This window comes from Prinia subflava, chromosome Z, assembly GCF_021018805.1.
Source record: "Prinia subflava isolate CZ2003 ecotype Zambia chromosome Z, Cam_Psub_1.2, whole genome shotgun sequence".
NCBI classification, from domain to species: domain Eukaryota; kingdom Metazoa; phylum Chordata; class Aves; order Passeriformes; family Cisticolidae; genus Prinia; species Prinia subflava.
This window is the reverse complement of record NC_086283.1, coordinates 60,726,000-60,745,142: the sequence shown is the minus strand read 5'-3', so window position 1 is coordinate 60,745,142 and position 19,143 is coordinate 60,726,000. Positions and strand designations below refer to the sequence as shown.

The 19,143-nt window shown below is 43.4% G+C and overlaps 1 protein-coding gene across 1 annotated transcript in view; it reads right to left on the bottom strand.

The window, feature by feature from the left end:
• Window positions 1-19,143, bottom strand: part of CORO2A (coronin 2A) — a 72,802-nt gene that overhangs the window by 12,965 nt on the left and 40,694 nt on the right. Inside the window, exons 4-9 of the mRNA XM_063423749.1 lie at window positions 14,790-14,939; window positions 14,152-14,331; window positions 13,199-13,315; window positions 10,858-10,962; window positions 10,413-10,509; window positions 4,852-4,964 (exon numbers count right to left, since the gene is read on the bottom strand). Of these exons, the coding sequence (XP_063279819.1) occupies window positions 4,852-4,964; window positions 10,413-10,509; window positions 10,858-10,962; window positions 13,199-13,315; window positions 14,152-14,331; window positions 14,790-14,939 (762 nt within the window). The remainder of the gene's footprint in view (window positions 1-4,851; window positions 4,965-10,412; window positions 10,510-10,857; window positions 10,963-13,198; window positions 13,316-14,151; window positions 14,332-14,789; window positions 14,940-19,143) is intronic.

Below are 19,143 nucleotides of genomic sequence, written 5' to 3'. Positions count from 1 at the left end.
AGTAACAGTGGAATTTTGGGACAAAATAGGATTGAAGTTGTATAATTCAAAGAAAAAATCTGTGTTAAAATTAAGACCCATCTTTAAAACTGTGTTAGACTTTGTAACAGAAGAAGGCGAAAGGCTCAGCAGTGAAAAAACACTTGAAACTGCAGAAAGAGAAACCTTAGGAAAAGCCTCTAAAAGCAACCATAAAAAAGGAGCCCAGAAAGTAAAATGCAAAAAGGCTCCTGCTCACCTTAGACATGAAGATAAAAATCCAAGTTCTGATGCCCCAAGTCCCAGAAAAAACCGGTTTGATTTACTCCCGAGGAGAAGCAGGCAGGGAAGGGCTCAAAGCCCTCCCCCGAGCCGTCCTCAGACCCCCGGAGTGGGACCTGTGCCAGCCGTGGCCAAGCAGGCTAGGGTTCCATTCCAACCGCCCTCCCCACCCCCTCAGTCACCCAGTACGAGATTCGGGCGATCCCGGTCCGTTAATTTTGAGCGCGCGAGTTTTGAACAAAGCCCTGAAAGCGCGGGCTCACAGAACAAAGAAAAACGTGGAATTCTCCCCATCTCTGAGGCAGAAACTGTAGCTCCAGGTGGGCGGGCTCAGTACAGCCCGACGCTGCGGCACGCCCCATCTGATGTGTCGCTCAGCTCCTCCCACTCCAGCACGGGAGGCTCCCCCTCCATGGGCGGTCCCAAGCCTCGGGCACCGCCCCGGGTTGGCACCCACAGCCTGGACAGACACGCCCTGGCTGTGAGGAGCGTGGGAACCGGATGTGACATCCCGGAACTTGCCCTCCCCAAGATGGCGGCGCCCATGCCGGAGAAATGTAAACAAACTCCGATGAAAAATCAGAAGGTTTCCCACACGTCCTGCAGTTTCTCTGATGATTCAGAGGATTCATCAGCCAGCATAGATCCCTGGCACAACATAAGGAAAGAAACCAGCACCCCAGAGCCAGCCCGGCTCTGGCGACAGGAGACCAAAACAAAACAAAAACAAGGACAGAGCAAGACTGAAGCAGTGAAAGTTTATCATCGTCTAAAACCCTCCAAGAAAACAGAACAGAGACAGCTAACAGTTCAATTCCAGCAGCCAAGATACAAAGTAGACTTCGTCCAAAAGAAGACTGTCATGAAAACCACCACAAGAATCCACCAAAGCAGCAGGCTCAAAATACCTTAAAACCCTGACCTATTCTTTTATTTTGCAGTTTTAACAAGAAACCCAGAACTTTATAAGTAATTTTTTCATTAAGATCTCAAAAAGACTACCAAGTAATTCCAAAACAAAAGGTTTTTCTTTTCTGTTTTGTCAATTAAGCAAGAAGATTGTAATAACTTGCCCAAAAATTTATATTCCAAACTAATTATAAAAGCGAATTCCTAAATAATTTTTCCTTTACAGGAAAAGATTCTGCAAAAATATTTTGCTTGCTCATATCTTTAATTGAAATAGCTAATTCAAAATTCAAAAGTTTTTAAAAATAGCCCGTATAAATATTACAAAAAAAATTATTAAATTCATCTCTATAATTAAATTGAAAACCTTTCAAAATTCATACTCCTCTAAAAACAATTCGTTTTATAAATAAGTCAAGAAAATCTAAAATCTCATAACCATGTAGTAAAATCCTAACACCAAAAAAAAAAAAAAAAAAAAAAAAAAAAAAAAAAAAAAAAAAAAAAAAAAAGGATTTTAAGAAAGTCAAAAAACTATATCTCAAAACCAAAAAAGAACAACTGTCTACATGTTTTTCAAAGTTCATATTTTATGTTTACAAATTTTTATGTTGCAAGTTTGGTAGAGGGAACAGAGACCTCTCAAGAAAAAGTTCTAATCAATTGTAAAATTCACATTAAAATACTAATCTTTTTCCTTTTTCTCAACAGCAACTGTATTGTGTCACATGTTAAAGCAAACACTAAACTCCTAAGTTTTATAGCAAATAGCAAAGTAACAGCAAACTTTTAACCATACATCAAAATACATCAGCTCTTGTAAAAAGTGTCGCATATATCTCAAAGTCAAATTAAGACAATTGTGCAACCATGCCCAAACTACCAAACACTAACTACACCATCAATAGCAGCAAAAGTTAACCCTCAAAATTAAAAACAAGTATCATGCAATATCAACCATTTAAACAATTCAAACAAATTCACTTGTCTAACCACACACTTTTTAAAGTATGTTCTACCTCAACACATAAAGGAGAAAAAGACCAAAAAAGACAATTAAAACATCTCTTGTAAACATTTCTCATTCCTAAATGTACAGTTCTTAAAATTACAGAAGTTTTTCAACATATCAAATTTACCACATAACTAATTCATTCAAAAGCCAATCTATTGTTAAAAAACACACAAACAGCTAAAAATGCTCTTTAAAAGATAAAAATGGGAAAGGGCGTAGTGCTTTCTATTATAGAAAAGTTGAACAAAGTTATATATATGTTTTTTAATCTCTCATATTCATAAAAATTCTGAAAACAAGACAAATTTTAGAGCCTGTCCTTTATGGCAGGGAGAGAGGTTTTGTTTGTCTCCACAGGTACAGACTCTAAGAAAGTTCCTGCAAAAGAAGTTGAGTCACAACTACAAAAGAAGAAAGGAGAGAAGAACACACCAAAGACACTAGATGACCCCGGATGGTAGCTTCAAGAGGACTTCTGCATTCTGACACAACCCAGCACTATAGACACTGAAATACGTTTGAAGCAGAGACTTAAGTTTTATAAAAGATGCACTGTTAAAATTTCTGAAGTTATTATTGTCATGTCAAAATTGTTCGTTGTTGTATGTTAAAAGTTATTATCAAATCTTTATGTAGAAGAAAAAGAAAATATAGTTCACTTGAAAAAATCTCCCCAAACAAAGAGTAAAATAAGATTCATATGTAATTTGAGACTAGATATTAAATTTTAAAGATTGGCTAATAAAAAGAAAGTACCAAATTTAAAATTTTGTAATCCATAAAACTACAGCTTAACTATAAACCAAATTGTTAAATAACAATAAGTTATTGACACAATCACAATTATGAACAAAAGTGAGAATTTTTTCAAAGTAACTATTTCTCTTTTTTTTTCTTTTTTTAATATGATTTTACAGGGTGAGATGTAGTCGTGCATTTCTGTACCCGAGCAGGTGTTTCCATATAAGGAAGTGAAGCTAGAATTTTCTATAGCCTGCTCGCTGTAATTGGCTCGGTCCCAGCACAGACACAGTGATAGGACTTTAGAAGTGCACCTCAAAGTCTAGTGTCCATCTCATTGGGCCAAGAGCCAAAAAAGCCCACCTAGACCATCGAGTACTAAAGGGCCTGCATAAGGGTACACGAGGCTTTTTGGGAGTGCCTTAGCCTGTGTAGCTTTGCTTGGTACACTGTGCTCGGCTTATCTCTTTTCATTTTGTAACGTTTATTATTTTTCCTGTTATTAAAACTTTATTTTACAAAGCATATCCTGGGAAGCCGTCTCGCTATTTTATTAAGCCATTTCTCCGCTGGCTGGACCCTCGGAGTTATCGGGAGAAATCTCGATATGGAGGAGGCTGACATAGGCTAACTCAGCTCCCATGAAATCATATTTGTTGGGAAGGATGAAGTAGAAAGACCTTGCAAATATGGTGGTTTAGATTCTGGGAGTCTGAGTTCAACAAGCGAGATAGAAATGAAAGCAAGCTTTGAGATTTAGGGTGTAAGGTACAGAGCCATCAGCTTGTGAACAACAATGTGCTAAGCTGAGGGCCAGCTCCCTTGATTAAACAATTCCCTTCTGCTTGCCTTAGGTAATGGGACATTTCTATTGGCTGTATATAAATGTTGTTATCTTCTTGTTATATTAGATTGGTTGGTCCAACTCATACTATTCAACTTGGAAAGATATTTAATGTACGGTATTCGGGACCTCGCTCTCTGCTCTCCTGGCCTGCTTTAGCTGTGCCCAGCAGCTACAAGCAAGGCCCTCATAATAAACCACATGCTACCCCTGCAACTTTGCTTATAGAGATACTTTGTCGCCGACTCTACCCTCACAGAGATACTCCTTCACATATTCCTAAGGATGAATATGTGGACACAAAGGACAGACAAGTCACAAACCATCAGCTGATCATCAACTGACTGACTGGCCAACGAGATAAAGCTGGAGGAACACACCTGGTTGGGAGTTCCAATGAGCATTAGTTCTCCTATGTCTCTGAATTCAAGGAACTCATACCTTCTTTTCATATTCTACTTTCTGGAAGCAGAAAGCACATTACTGACATTTCCCATGTACCTATGCTCACACAGTCACATGGAAGCTACCTTGGCTAGCTACAGATTCAAGGCCTGTTTCTTTCTTTAATGACACCAGCTCTGAGACTTACTCCTGTATCACCCTTAGTGCAACAGGTCATGCCTTACATGCTGCAGAACAACAGTCTGTAACACAACTCTACTCAAGGGGTATAGACACATGAATTCATCATTCCTCTTTTACGAGGGTGATTCTTCTTCCTTCCACAAGGAGACTTTTATGCCACCCAACATCAGCTCCCACCCCTCTCCCTCTTTTGTCATTATGTCAAGCAGATTCTATTGGAGAAGTTTAAAGATAGCTAGCAGACCTGGCAGCATGTCCTGAACGTCAGACATTAAACAGAGACCTAACTCCTGAGTAAATCTTGAGTTACCCACATAAGGTTTGTTGGCAGGGCTGCCCCAGAAACTGGTCAGCTATGTCCCACATGCCAGGAGAGAGAAAATCTCTTGTTCTACCTATTCTCCTGCCCCCAAGAGTCACAGAGAGGAGGCAGTGCCCTCATTTTTCCACTGATATTTGCCTTGGATATGAACATGACCTGAGGTTGACTTACCCGTCGAGGCACAATCATAGAGATGGGCTCAATAAGGCTTTTAGTCGGAATCAGTTTGTAGAAACGGAAAACTTCACAAGCTGCCACATCAAGACCTCTCTTTGGCATCGTTCCTGGGATAAAATCATGAAATAAATAGAGTCTAAATCTCCTTAGGAAAGTTAATGTCATAAGCCATGTGAAAAGGGTCATCAAACAATGAAAGCAGTCATAGCATCAGCATAGTTTGACATCTGCATCCAAAACTGGCTCAGTGGCACAAATGACAAGACTAAGTAATTTTTTTTTCCTGTCAGATTATGTTGTTACATACAGAGTGTGGTTTTCATGCTAAGCCTCCTGTTCACTATTGATTCTAATGGGGTCCAAATTGAGTGACTATAACAGAACAGAATGCAACAGGATTTGAGTATCAGGATCACTAGGAAGGAATTTCAGGACACCTAAACTGTTGCAGCAGCCCTCTTGTTAGAGGGTAGAAATGAGCCAAGGCACAGACTTCTCATTTAACATAGCATGAAATGGATCCTGGTTTATTCCTCTTTAGAGCTGAGCCATCCTGATTCAAACTATTCACTGGCTCTGGCTGCAGCAAGCTCCTGCTGTAGGTTTCCCTTGCAGCCTCTGACTGCTGGTTATTGCCTGCTAAACTCTGACTGCAAGTATTGGTTTGCAGACTCTGACTGCAGGATTTTACCTAACTAGAGTACAACTGCAGGTTCCAGCAACAGGCTCTAGCTGCAGACCCAGACAGTCCTCACAGGAGTGATTCTCTCTCCTGTTTTGCCCAGTCCTTCTGAATCATGATTTTAAAGACAAGATTGTAGCAAAGGGTTAAAAGCAATTTATATTGATCAAGATGTAAGTTAGATAAGCAAATGGTAGGTTAATGATTATTAGATACTTAAGATAGAGTTAATTGTTATATTGCTTGCTATTAAGAGCTTGTTTATAGAAGAAAGTGGGGTAAGTGAACTGCTATAAGAACAGATTAAAACCAGTGAGAACAATGGCCAGCACCTGGACTTCATATCAGTCACAAAGCAGGGGGGCTTGGATCATGCCAGAGGGTCACAGAGACCTGGTGAAGCTCTCCTGACTTCATCCTTTGAGACCACTGACCCAATTCAAGAGAAGGACTGCGCACACATGAAGGACTGATGGCCTCATTTTAATACTGAATGGAGATGGGAGGTGCTGGGATTATGGATATGTATTGTATGTAAGATCTTGGGAAATAAAGAGAGGGAAAAGGACCTTGCTCAAGGTGGTCACACCTTTCAGAGATGACTCCATGCCACTCACCAGTGAATAAACCCGGCCACTTTCTAACTTAAATTGGTTAGAGGGTCTTTATCTGTGATCATATTGGTTTTTAATGATTCGCTTCTGTATCGTTCCTTCACTATTTCCTTCCTCAGGATCTTTCTTCTTCCTCAAGGTCCTCCCTTGACCAGCCAACCCCACTCCCTTTTATCTCACTTATCTTTATTGGCTGTAGCTGTGACTCATCAGGGGCAAGGCTGTATTGGGTAATTAACACATCTGTTGCTTATCAGGGACTAGGCCACCTGTATTCCCTTCTACACTAAACAACACCAGAATAGCTACACATGGTTGAAATGCCTTCAGGCAAGTACCCTCCCCCAATGCTGTCCCAAAGCAGAAATGAGAATGAGAAGGGTGTGAATATCTATTCTGTCCATTTGTGTTTGGGCTAAACCACACAAGGTCTCCAAGTACCTGATAACCTCAGTGGGTTTCTCTCCCATTAGCATGTACACTCCAAAGTTATATACACATCAATTCCCTTGACAAAAGACATTCCCTATGCTTGTAGACCTTGCTTCATGGCACCCAAGCTTAGTTTTCTACTAATACCCAGTGACTTCACTAAGCAGTACATTCTACATGACAGAAGATTCTACTGGAAGAGACCTTCAAGATCATTGAGTCAAATCCATGCCCTAATACCTCAACTAAACCATGGCACTGAGTGCCACATCCAATCTTTTTTTAAACACACCCAGGGATGGTGACTCCACCACCTCCCCAGGCAGACAATTCTAGTACTTCATCACTCTTTCTGTAAAAAACTTTTTCCTAATTCCAACCTGTATTTCCCTTGGTGCAGCTTAAGACCATGTTCTCTCCTTCTGTCAGTTGCTGCCTGGAGAAAGAGACCAATCCCACCTGACTCCAGCCTCCTTTCAGGGAGTTACAGAGAGTGATAAGGTCACCCCTGAGTCTCCTTTTCTCCAGGCTAAACAACCCCAGCTCCCTCAGTCACTCCTCACAGGGTTTGTGTTCCCAGCCCCTCACCAGCCTCGCTGCCTCCTCTGGATGTGCTCAAGTGTCCCAATGTCCTTCCTGAACTGAGGGGCCAGAACTGGACACAGCACTCGAGGTGTGGCCTCACCAGTGCCCAGTACAGGGGAGGAATGACCTCACTGCTCCTCCTGGACACACCATTCCTGATCCAGGCCAGGATGCCCTTGGCCTTCTTGGCCACCAGGGCACTCTGCTGGCTCATGTTCAGCTGCTGTCACCAGAACTCCCAGGTCTTTCTCTGTCTGGGCACTGTCCAGCCACACCATCCCCAGCCTATAACACTGCAGGGGTTATTGTGGCCAAAATGCAGGACTCAGCACTTGGACTTATTAAACTTCATCCCATTGGACTCTGCCCATCCATCCAACCATTCCAGACCTCTTTGCAGAGTCTTCCTACCTTCCAACAGAGTGACACATGCTCCCAGTATAGTGTTGTCTGCAAATTTGCTAATGAAGGCCTCAATACCCCCATCCATGTAGTCAATAAAAATACTGAAAAGAGCTGGTCCCAGCACAGACCCCTGGGGGACACCACTGGTCAGTGGCTGCCAGCTGGATGCAGCACTGTTCACCAGCACTCTCTGGGCCCGGCCATCCAGCCAGTTCCTGACCCAGCAAAGAGCAAAGAGTGCTCCTGTCCAAGCGTGGGCTGCCAGCTTTTCCAGGAGTGTGCTGTGGGAGACAGTGCCAAAGGCCTTGCTGAAGTCCAGGTACACAACATCCACAGCCTTTCCCACATCCACCAGGCAGGTCACTGGGTCATGAAAGGAGCCCAGGTTGGTCAAACATGACCTACCCCTTCTAAACCCATGGGTCTGGGATGGCTGGGTCTGATACCCTGGCCATCCTGTAAGTGCTGCCTGATGACACTCAGAATAAACTGCTCCATAACCTTACTGGGTACTGAGGTCAGGCTGATTGGTCTGTAATCACCAGGATCCTCCTTCCCACCCTTTTTGTGAATGGGAGTCACATTGGCCAGCTTCCAGCCATCTGGAACCTCACCAGTGAGCCAGGACTGATGGAGAGTGGCTTCACAAGCTCATCTGCCAGCTCCCTCATCACCCTGGGATGGATCCCATCTGGTCCCAAAGATTTATGAACATCCAAGCAGCTCAGCAGTTCTCTGCCTGCCTCCTCCTGGATAACAGGGGCACCATTCTGCTCCCTGACACCATCCACCAACCCAGGAGGACACCTGTTCCAGCCTCTTCCCACTAAAGACCACGGCAAAGAAGGAGTTAAGCACCTCTGCCTTCTCATCTGCAGTTACTGAGTTCCCTCCCCCGTCCAATAGAGAACAAAGGTTGGTCTTACCCTTACTTTTGCCATTAATATATTTGTAAAAAGATTTTTTATTATCCTTTACAGACGTCGCCATTTTAAACTGAACTTCGGCCTCCCTAATTTTTTTTCCTACATGCCCTGGCAACTCCCTTAAATACTTCCTGAGAGACCTGACCCTCTTTCCAAAGATGATACATCCTCTTTTTATTCCTAAGTTCATTCAAAAGCTTGTTGCCCATCTGGCTGGATGTTTTCCTCATTGGCTCATCTTTTGGCACACAGGGACAGTCTGTTCTTGTGCCCCCAAAATCTCTGTTTTGAAGCACGCCCACCTTGTTGGACTCCTTTGTTTTTAAGGGGAGCTTCCCAAGGAACTCTCTGAATAAGCCTCCTACATAGGCCAAATTAAACATAGCCCTCCAGAAGTCCAATGTAAAAGTCTTATTGATGTGCCTCCTGATTTCACCAAATCAAGAACTCTATAATTTCACAATCACTGTGCCCCAAGTGACCTCCAACCATCCCATCTCCCACCAGCTCATCTCTGTTTGCAAACAACAGGTCTGACATAGTGCCTCTCTTGGTGGGCTCACTCGCCAGCTGCCACAAATTAGTTGTCCTACACACACTCAAAGAACTTCATGAACTGCCTCTTTTCTACTGTATTAAGTTCCCAGCAGATGTCTGGCAGGTTGAAGTCACCTACAAAAACAAGGGCTGATGATTCTGAAACATTCTCCAGTTGCTTACAGAATAAGTTGTCCACCTCTTCTTCCTGGCTGGGTGGACAATAACAGACTCCCAGTAGGATGTCAGCCTTGTTAGCCTTCCCCTCATCTAAAAGTGAATCTAAACTCCACTCCTTCACACAGTACTTTGTTTTGGTAATATGGAAAAGGAAGTCCTGTACAATAACCTTAGCAGTCTGCTTGATCAGCTGAACAAAGCAGGTTAGGGAAGTAGACATGATTCACTTAAGCCTTTTAAAAACATTTGTTTAAAATGTTTTAAAACCTTTGTTTAAAAACACTTCCTTTCCATTAAATGATTTTTAAAGAGACAACAACAATGAGAAATAAGGATGTTGTATTGGAAGTATCATAAAAACTGAATAATGAGGAGATCCTTAAGTTACTTTTTAAATAATATATTCCTTTTAATTTTTTTTGGAATGCAACCTGCTGGCACAAAATTCAGTGCTGCCAAATATTTCTACCAATGTCCTCTAAGAGCAGGAGCGTCCACAGATAGAGTGGAGAGGTGTTAATGATCCTAGAAACATGTAAAGCAATATGACTCATAGAGTAAATGGGAAAAGGTTCAAGAAAGGGTTACCAATGAGGTCTGAGGGCTGAAAGCTAAATTCGATTACTTGAATGAGTTAAACAGGGGGTAATACACAGGTTAATAAGCAAGGGTCTCCAAGGGAGTAGAGGTGACCAAATCATAGTATATCTATTTCTGAATAGGAAATGTCAGTAAAAAAGAAGGTAGACAAGCAAAAAAGACTGAAGGCATTAACCTGTGAAGCATCTGTTACCAGAGAAATCACAGAGTGGGAATGATGGAAATAGATTTCAATGTCAAAAATCTTGAAGCAGATTGACAAATGGCAAGGAGCATTCTCCACCTTTAAATCCAGACTATCCTCCTTTCCACCTTGACCAGGTATGTGAGAGGAGATGCAGCAGTGACAGGTTAAACTGCCCAGCCCACGCTTTGCTGGTCAGAGGGGCCCTTCCCAAGTTCTGACCCTGTAATACTACCTGTCATATTTGGGTGAGCTGGGCTGAGCTGACTGTAAGCGCCTGTAAACCTGTGTGCAGGAACCAGACCCATTCTCTTTTCTAAATGGTATTTTGGATAGTCCTAGACTCTGGCAGCCTCTACAATAAAAAAAAGCCACAATCCTCTTGTAACTTTAGACATTCTGCCACTCACCAATTCCCTTCTGCGGTAAGGGAGAACGATATTCCATCAGGTAGTTCAGGTATGGTTTCTCAGGACTTATCTCATAGTACCGTATGTTTCCATCACCCTAAAGACAAAGAAAAGCAACATCAGCCAGACTGCTGTTCAGCATGACAGTCTGAGAAGAATTCCTGGCCCCAAGAAGCCATGCAGGATCAACAATGAACCAAACGTTTAGCCTCAAATTCTTATATGGGAAAGTTAGGACCCAGCTGTGTACCTCTCCACAATAAACATGGTACATCTGTAAACGTGGTAAATGTGGCCTGATGATGAAGCACCCTCTGGCCCCACCCCATCTGCTTATTTCCTTGGGTTAACACGCTTCAAGAGCATCTTTGACCTCAGTCTGTCACAATAGGGGCCAACAGCAAAATCAAACAGGCATGCACTTGCTGATGTGGAAAGCACTTACCTTTCCCACCACATAAAGCATGTGTGTGTCAGAGTCATAGACAGGAAACAGTAGTCCCGAGGAGCCATCCAGATCCTCCTCCAGTAAAGGCACAGAAAGGTCATTCTGGGCAGGACACAGGAAAATGAGTCAGCTGCAATCACCTGTCAGTCACGTCCAGTCCAGGACACCTCACCTGAACCCACCTGGCAGTGGCATGAGAGCCCAGCTCTGTAATGACCCACAGCCCTGGGCAGGGGGCCATGCACAGACTGCTGCAAAGCTCTGGGGTGGGAAATGGGTGCTCTGTCCCAGGCCTTGACTGAGGGCAGGACATCAATTCCTACCACTATAACACCTCAGATGATACCATCTGATGGCATTTTAGGGCAGACATGGTAAGAAACACTGCCTGCCTCTACATGGGCTAGACCCCAGGAGATGAAGGGGCCTTCAGGGTATACCTGCATCACTGGTGTAAAATTCACACTGAATTTTACTCGATTCTCTCAAAACCCCCCAGTCAAGGCAATACTTTCACAATAATGCACCACCCACAAAAGCAGCCTGCATCAGCCAGGCAGTCTCAGCACTGCACAGTGGGGAGGTGCCTGTTGCAAAGACAGAACCTCCCACTGTCCTTTTGCAGGTAAGCCATGTAGGAGGACACAGCACACCACTTCACGTGCAAACCTGGCATGTCTTGTATAAAGCTACCTCTGCACTGCTGAAGGGAATGATGTTGGGAGGACTGACAGGGCAGAGTCTCATGTCCTATGGCTGTTCACGTGGTGATTCTCACATAAACCTGTATTTAGCATAGGGTTAATGCACATTATCTCCTGCAGAACTGACCAGCTGCAGGCTGCAGCAAGCCAGAGCTTCTGTTTAGATACAAAGACAGGTGTGGGCCTGAGAAAGAGGCCTGCTGGGCAGGCCCTGTGCCAATCCCTGTGCCCTCCTAAGGAAGCTTTGCATACCTTCCCGCTATGTTCTTAAACCAAGCATGTAAAACCCTGACACAATTCCCGTGAAGTGTCACAGCACTGCTTACCATTGTGGAAAGCCTTCAGGCAGGAACATAGTGCTTTGCCTCTCACATGTGCAAAGAAGCTATGTCCAAACATAGCCGAAACATAGCAAATCATAAACCTGGTCTACCAGCTTTGTCTGGTAACAAAGCGTGACAGCACTACAAAGAGATAAAAGATTGTGCTGCATGGTGGTTGATGCAGAGGGACATACTTAGATGCTGACAAAGTAAAAACATCTCACTGCATATGAAAGGCAGATGAGAGCAGGGTTTCATAAGGCCAGCAGCCATCCTGACAGGAAAACGTGTCTTGGAAATTACCAGTTAAGCACTACCTCAGTACTCTATCATCAGGAATCATCAGAAATCAAAAACACTCGACACACTTTTCTTCACTGAGGGCTTCATCTGAGTAGGCCGTCTGAGTAGGCTGTCCAGAGCTCAATTTCTCTTTCCAGCACCAGGACCCATTTGCCAGTAAGACCAGTAAGAGTCAAGTCAGAGCTACAGTAACCACACAGAGGTCCTTTGAACAGTTTCTTCTTGTAGTGGGCTGTTGTGGTTTAACCTCAGTCAGCAACTAACTACCATGCAGCCATTTGCTCACTTTCCCTTGGTGGGATAGGGAAGAAAATCAGATAAATTCTTATCCCAATGGTTGGGGTAAGAACAGTTCAGTAACTGAAAAAAAAGCAGCAAAATATAGAACAATTGTAATGAAAAGAAGAGAGAGGGGAATAAAACTCAAGAAAAAAAATTGATGGACAACACAACCACTCACCACGTGCTGACCAATGCCCAACCAGTCCCTGAGTAGCAACCCATGGCTCCTGACCAACTCCCCCCAATTGAGTATGACGTTCTATGGTATAGAATATCCCTTTGGCCAGTGCAGATCAGCTGTCCTGGATATCCTCCCTCCTGGATTCTCGTGCACCTGCACACTGGCAGAGCATGAGACACTGAAAAGTCTTTGCCTTAGGGTAAGCACTACTTAGCAATACCCCAAATGTCAGTGTGCTTTCAATACTAAATCCAAAACACAACCTTGTGCCAACTACTAAGAAGAAAATTAATTCTATCCCAGCCAAAACCAGGACATGGGCACAGCATTCACTTTGTTCTCTTAGGCTTCTATGTTGAAAATTTCTCCAGGAACTCAGTTAGCTCTCACAGCTGTAAGACTTATGGCCCTTCAGGAATCTGACAGATCACTTCTGAATTGCTGTTATAAATCAATTCTTGTGTATGTGGCAGGTGGAAAGTTAAAGGGACAGCAAAAGAGAGAAAACTGAAGCTGGTATGGTTAAGATTTTTCGTCCAACTCACTTGGTCCCATAATGCAATTTGCCTATTATTCCAGCAAGATGTTCCAGTAGAAAACAGCTTTTTCATGTTTCCAAGGAATAAGACTTTATTGACTTTGTGAGACTTGTAGCTTCCTTCCTGCAGAAGAGAAAGGACATTGCATGAGTAAGACAACATCTGTTGCATAGCTACATTTCATGTAGCTATGCAACAGTGTATGTAGTACTTTCATTCACTCACGTCTGAAAGATCTGCTCAGCCCAGCTGAACTATGGTGAGCAGGATTTCAGAGGCATCTGAAAAACGTGGCCTAAACTGTTCAGGATCATTCCTGAAAGCTCAGCCACAGATCACAGAATATTCTGAGTTGAAAGGGACACAAAGATCATCAAGTCCAACTCTTAAGCGAATGGCCCATACTGGTATTAAACCCACAATCCTGGTGTTATCAGCACCCTGCTCTGACCAGCTGAGCCAATCTCACCTCCATAACTATTGATTCTCACATTTGCAAGGCAACAGTCTCTAGTAGTTGCAGGCTGAACTTTCTGTGTACACAAAACTGTCCAAATAGCTACAAAATACAGCCAGCTTCACCTAGCCAACAAAGGCAGGCAACAAGAACAACCTTGATCATTGGGACATATGTACACTTGCATCCACCTGCCCACCTGATCTCTATATTCCCTCCCATGATGTCCCTCAGAGGGCAGCAGGAGACCCCTATGAAAATAATACAATCCAAGCAAGGTTTCAGGGAGCAAGGAACATGGTATCAAGTTCAAAATCAAAATCCCTGTTTTCAACAATGACAGCAAGTGTTATGTGGAAAGTAAAAGGGAACAGCATCACATAGTGCCTTGGGCAATGCAGGGCACAGATGCATCATCCTTTGTGGCAATGAAGCTACCCAGGAGAGGGAACACTCCAAGAGGTGAGATCAGATGGACCATAAACCTCTGAACCCAACCTACCTGCAGGACTGTTCCAGCACGAGGGTCTATCACACGTATCTTTCTGTCCCTGCAAGCAGTGGCAAGGAGACTGCCGTCTGTGTTGAATGACATGGAGAGGACCACATCTTTGTGAGCGTCAAGAATCTTCACTGGGTTGGAAAGAACAGCGTCCTTGACATCAAGGTTCCAGATCATTATCTGGAGTAAAAGTAATAAAACCAAATCAGCTCTTTGCTGTATCATACACCAGGGACTTTGTGTACTCTATTTACTTTTTTGTCTTTTCTCTACATGTATAGGTATCAGTGTCAGCTAAGAATGTCCAATATTTTAATTTCCTTTGCAACCACATTTTATACATAAAAATAGACAACATCAGTGCAGATACATGCACTAGTACAAAGAAAACTGGATGGCGTTGCATGTTGCATCCAATTCAGTAAATGACAAGGGCAGAGTAGACTGAAGTTCATCAGAAGACTGGAAAATAAAGACAGTCCTTTTGAACTTACAGCAATATCCTTTTGCCTTTCAGTCACCATGGAATTTTCCCTTGAAGAAAGCTTCCAAACTCCTTAGTACCATCTTACAGCTTAAAATCAAAACCCTTTTCAAAATACACAGCCAAACAGGGTGTCATAGAAGCACAGACCCACCTTGTAGTCATAGCCAGAGCTGAAGAGGATGTTATCAGCCGTGGGGTGCCATTCAATCAGACCGACTCTTCGAGCGTGCCCAAGAAGTTCTTTCTTCGGAGTGGTAATGTTTCTTTTTAGCAACTGATTGGGAATGTCCCAGATTTTAACCTGAATGGCACAGGATGGGTCTTTATCAGATTCCTGAGAAGGAGCTAATTTTGAATTTACCAACAGCTATTAACTGCCTTGGAATTACTGTTCCCTTTGGAGTGAATAGAGATGCACCTGGCTTTTTTGAATGCCTGTCCTCATCATTTGTATCTTTATTTTTCTGTGGATCTGAAAACTCCTCTTTATGTTCCATCTTTCAATAGCAGTCCTAATAGGGTTTCTTTAAATTTGGCAATCCAACCTTTAGACCTGTCAGCACAATTATGAAAAGTTATTCCCAAGGGGAAGAAGTAAACCACTGATCTTGTTGACCTTGCCTCTTAAAAAACTTTGAGCAGTAGCCAGAAAATCTGAGTCCCAAACTATATTATAATTCTATGATTCTATGATATTATAGCAGTGACTGATCCAAGCTCAATCCTCTCCTGGGCCTCTTCATCCTGGTCCTGAGGATCCATTCAATGTCACCTGGCAGAAGAACTGAGAACTCCTCTGGTCAGACAACAGCTATAGTAATGTGTGTCACAGAAATCTGCGCTGGTGCTGAACGCTTTGCAAATGACACAGCAATCTGCCAAAGTTCAGAGAACACCACAGAGGTGGCCTCAAAGCAGACACCCTGAGCAGAGACACCAGGCAGCACCCCACTGAAGCCATCCAGCACCGGGAGTGTGCTGTCTTGTAACAGGCCCACCTACAGCTCTGGGTCCTTCTAGAAGGACGCTGCATGAAGACTAAAATGCTCTGTCCTCCTGTGGTGGATGAAAACAACAGAGGAAACTAGCAAGAGGGACTGAATCTATGTGGGTATAAAAGGAGTCTTTCCCACACTAACTCTAGAAACACATGTATTTAGGATGCTAACAGATGATTAAATCCTTTGGCTCAGTGAAAATTACTATGCTTGTGTCATAATTTTTCTAGTTCTTAGCCTGAAGCAAAAGTGAAATGCTCTTTGGAACACAGTTTGTGGAAATCATCCACAGCTGCCCAAGTCTGCTACTGTTTGGTTGAGGATCACTCCTTTCTAAGACAAATAAGAAGCAAACCCAAATTCCGGGACCTCCTGGAAAACATCATAAGCACTCTTCTCAGCGGTGTTTATACGGAATCAAGCCCACCAGAAACATAAGGGCTGTAGAATCCAGCAGTATCCACATGAACTTCTACAGCAATTAGAGAAACGTCACACTTTGCAATCGAACTGACTGATTCTTCACAGTTTCAACAGCTGTCACAAAAGGAATGGGGCTGAGAGACTAGAAAAGGGAAAAATAGTTTTTGTTCATGCTGACAAGAACTGTCTAGAATGAACCATGCACTCTTCATGCTGTGAAATGGTTGGTGATAAAAGCAGAGAAAAGCACCTGGCTGGAATCTCAGGGTGCATTAAATGGCCGAAATTGCCAGTTTTTCAGTGTGCAGAACCAGCAGGCCTTGGACTCAGGCCTGCAGAGCAAGCATGGACAACCCAAGCACGAACAAGCTGTCTACCCTGCTACATGTTGAAGAAAGCCTGATAAAATGAAGTAAAAGGCACAGAGTTTAATCCTCTAACCAGAAGGGAGCAAATCTTCAACAAGTTGAACTCTTCACGCCTGATGATTTACCAAGAAGAACAGAAGGGGTAAGAGGATAAGCTCAAACTCTCAGCCCCTAGGCATTTGCATTGGCCTCAGTCCTGGACTTGCCTGAAACAGCAGTGGGAAGTGGAACTCGGTGTTCCCAAAGAACATACAATCCTTCCCATGCTCAAAAAGACCATTCTACACAGCTACAGCTACGCACCACAAAAGATAGCTGTAGTGCTGCCAGATGAAAAATTGTCTGCACCTGGTGGGCTAATACAACTCCTATTCTTCAGAAACCACTGGCCTGTGGAACTGCACAATGCCCATTCTGTAAGAAGAAGAACTGGAAAGCAACCAGCCCAGTTGTGCCAACTTTTACTGCTTGATCAAGTGTGACTTTGGGAGTCACCAACCACCAGGGACGACCAAAGAGATCCCCAGGGCAGAAAAATGCACATGTAAAAGGGAGAGAAAATATGTTACTGATTTGAGGGAAATTATTGTTATATGTCTGTATGTTTATTCAGGGAAAATTCCTTGACTATGTACATAAAATATAGCATATAAACAACAGGAGTTTCTCTTGTAGCCAGCATGCACAGTATTTCAGAGGAGATATCCCCTCATGCTTCCAGCTGAATAAAGAATGTCTGCTTCTTAATGATAGGTTACTGTTGAGGAGTTTTTATATTTACTGATTTTTGGTAACAGTAGTACCACCAGGGCAAGCTCCAGAAAGGCTGGTTAATGGTCAAGAAACCTCTGAGAAATGTGGGAGAAGTGAAATTTCCATCATCTACTCAGAAGCTTGTAGCCTTCCTCAAAGGGAGGCCTAGCCCAGTAAGCAATTAGATGCATTCCTGCACACAAGTCTTACTTGCTAATGCTCAGAAATAGAAGAGAGCACCAGTCTTTTAACAACAGACTGGAAGGAAGGCTTCTCCTCTCATGTCCAGCCCAGTAGAAGTGGTGGACACCTCTGTGACCCTCAAAAAAACCTTTCTCAGTCTTCTCTTAAAATAGAGAAAGTACTGCTGAGAAGATGTCTCAACAGTATGTCCAATCTGAGCTCTCTAGAACAGGCCAGGTTAAATAAGATGCTGACCCACAGAATGAGTCCAACAGCAGACATGAGATGAGAAGGAGGTGAATCTGAGGAGAGCTGGAAAGAAAACAATTTGTTCAGCCTCTGGCTGCCTTTCAACTACATAGGATGAAGGCACAGAGAAGATGGAGCTAAATTCTTTGAAGGTACACAAAGAGAGCATCAAAGGCAATGGATGTATATGGCAATAGGGGAATGCCTGGAGATCAGAGGCATCCCTTTTTCCCTGGAAAGATATTTTCCCTGGAAGGATACTCAACACCTGGAAGAAGGACCTAGCAAGGCCACAGGATCTGTAACCTTAGAGATCTTCCCAGCTCATCCAAACCAGGCTTGGAGCAACCCAGTTCTTTGAGTAGTGCTTGGACAAAGTGACTTCCAAGGTCTAGCTACGAGGTATCAGAAAAGACAGTGACCCCAAGTAACACTCAGCAGGCAGGGAGGAGATGTCTACACCATGTCACAGTGCAGGGGACCCCTAAGATACCATTTCCTGCTGCTAGGATGAGGATGGGAGAGTAGTAAAAAGAGAGGACAGTCAAAAACAGAGTTCTTGGAACAGCTTTTGGTACTGAGACCAGTGACATGCTCCATGTTTCCATTGTTTAGTCTGAGGAAAGATCCAGTGTGAAGTTTCTGGAGAAAACTGGAAAGGAAAGCTGGGGATAGTCCACCCAGTTTTGTACCCACCAGTGTGAGAAAGATGCTGATAAACTTGTGAGTCCAGTGGAGGCCACCAGGATGCTCAGGAGTCTGCAGCACTTTATCCTGTGAGTAGAAGCTGGGGGAGATGGGCTTGCTCAGCCTGGAGAAGAGACAGCTTCCAGGTAAATTGGTAAAAGCCTTCAGTACCTACTAGACTACTGAGAAAACAGGGCCAGGCTCTGTCTTGAAATTCAGGGTAAGATATCGCAGTCATTAAATACACTGGAAGGAAAAAAATTCCCCGTGTGAGGAGTGAAGAACAGGAACAGGTTGCCTAGAGAGGCAGTGAAAGAAAGCACCTAACCTTCCCTTCAAGTATAACTGCAGTGGGATGTTTTGAAGATTGTGTTCAGTTCTCATATGAGGTTCAAAACAGTGACCAAGGCAGTGGCCTCTGCCACAGATAAACCATGCTATGTCATACTTCCTGAGACAGCAAAAGTTTGGAAGATAATAACCTGGCATACAGGTTGGAAGATAAAATCTTTACCATCAGTTCAGAAACTGAAAGAAGCCTTAAAACAAAACAAAACAAAACAAAAAAGCCAGAGGTCATATCCAAACAAGCAAAGACAAGTCACTAAACAGGAAAGACAATCTAAAAAGCTTATAATCAAGAGTGACTTTTTGGCAGAACTAAAATGGCAGAGCATGTGAACCAAGCCAGGGCTAGAGAAAATGACAGGAGTAACCTCCCTGATGCTGTATGGCAGAGTGAGAATAAACCCTGTGGGATCTCATATGGGATCTCTGGAAAAAAGCATGGAAGCATGGTAGTTAGTTAGATGTCCTCACTGTCAAAGGTGTCAACATCACACTT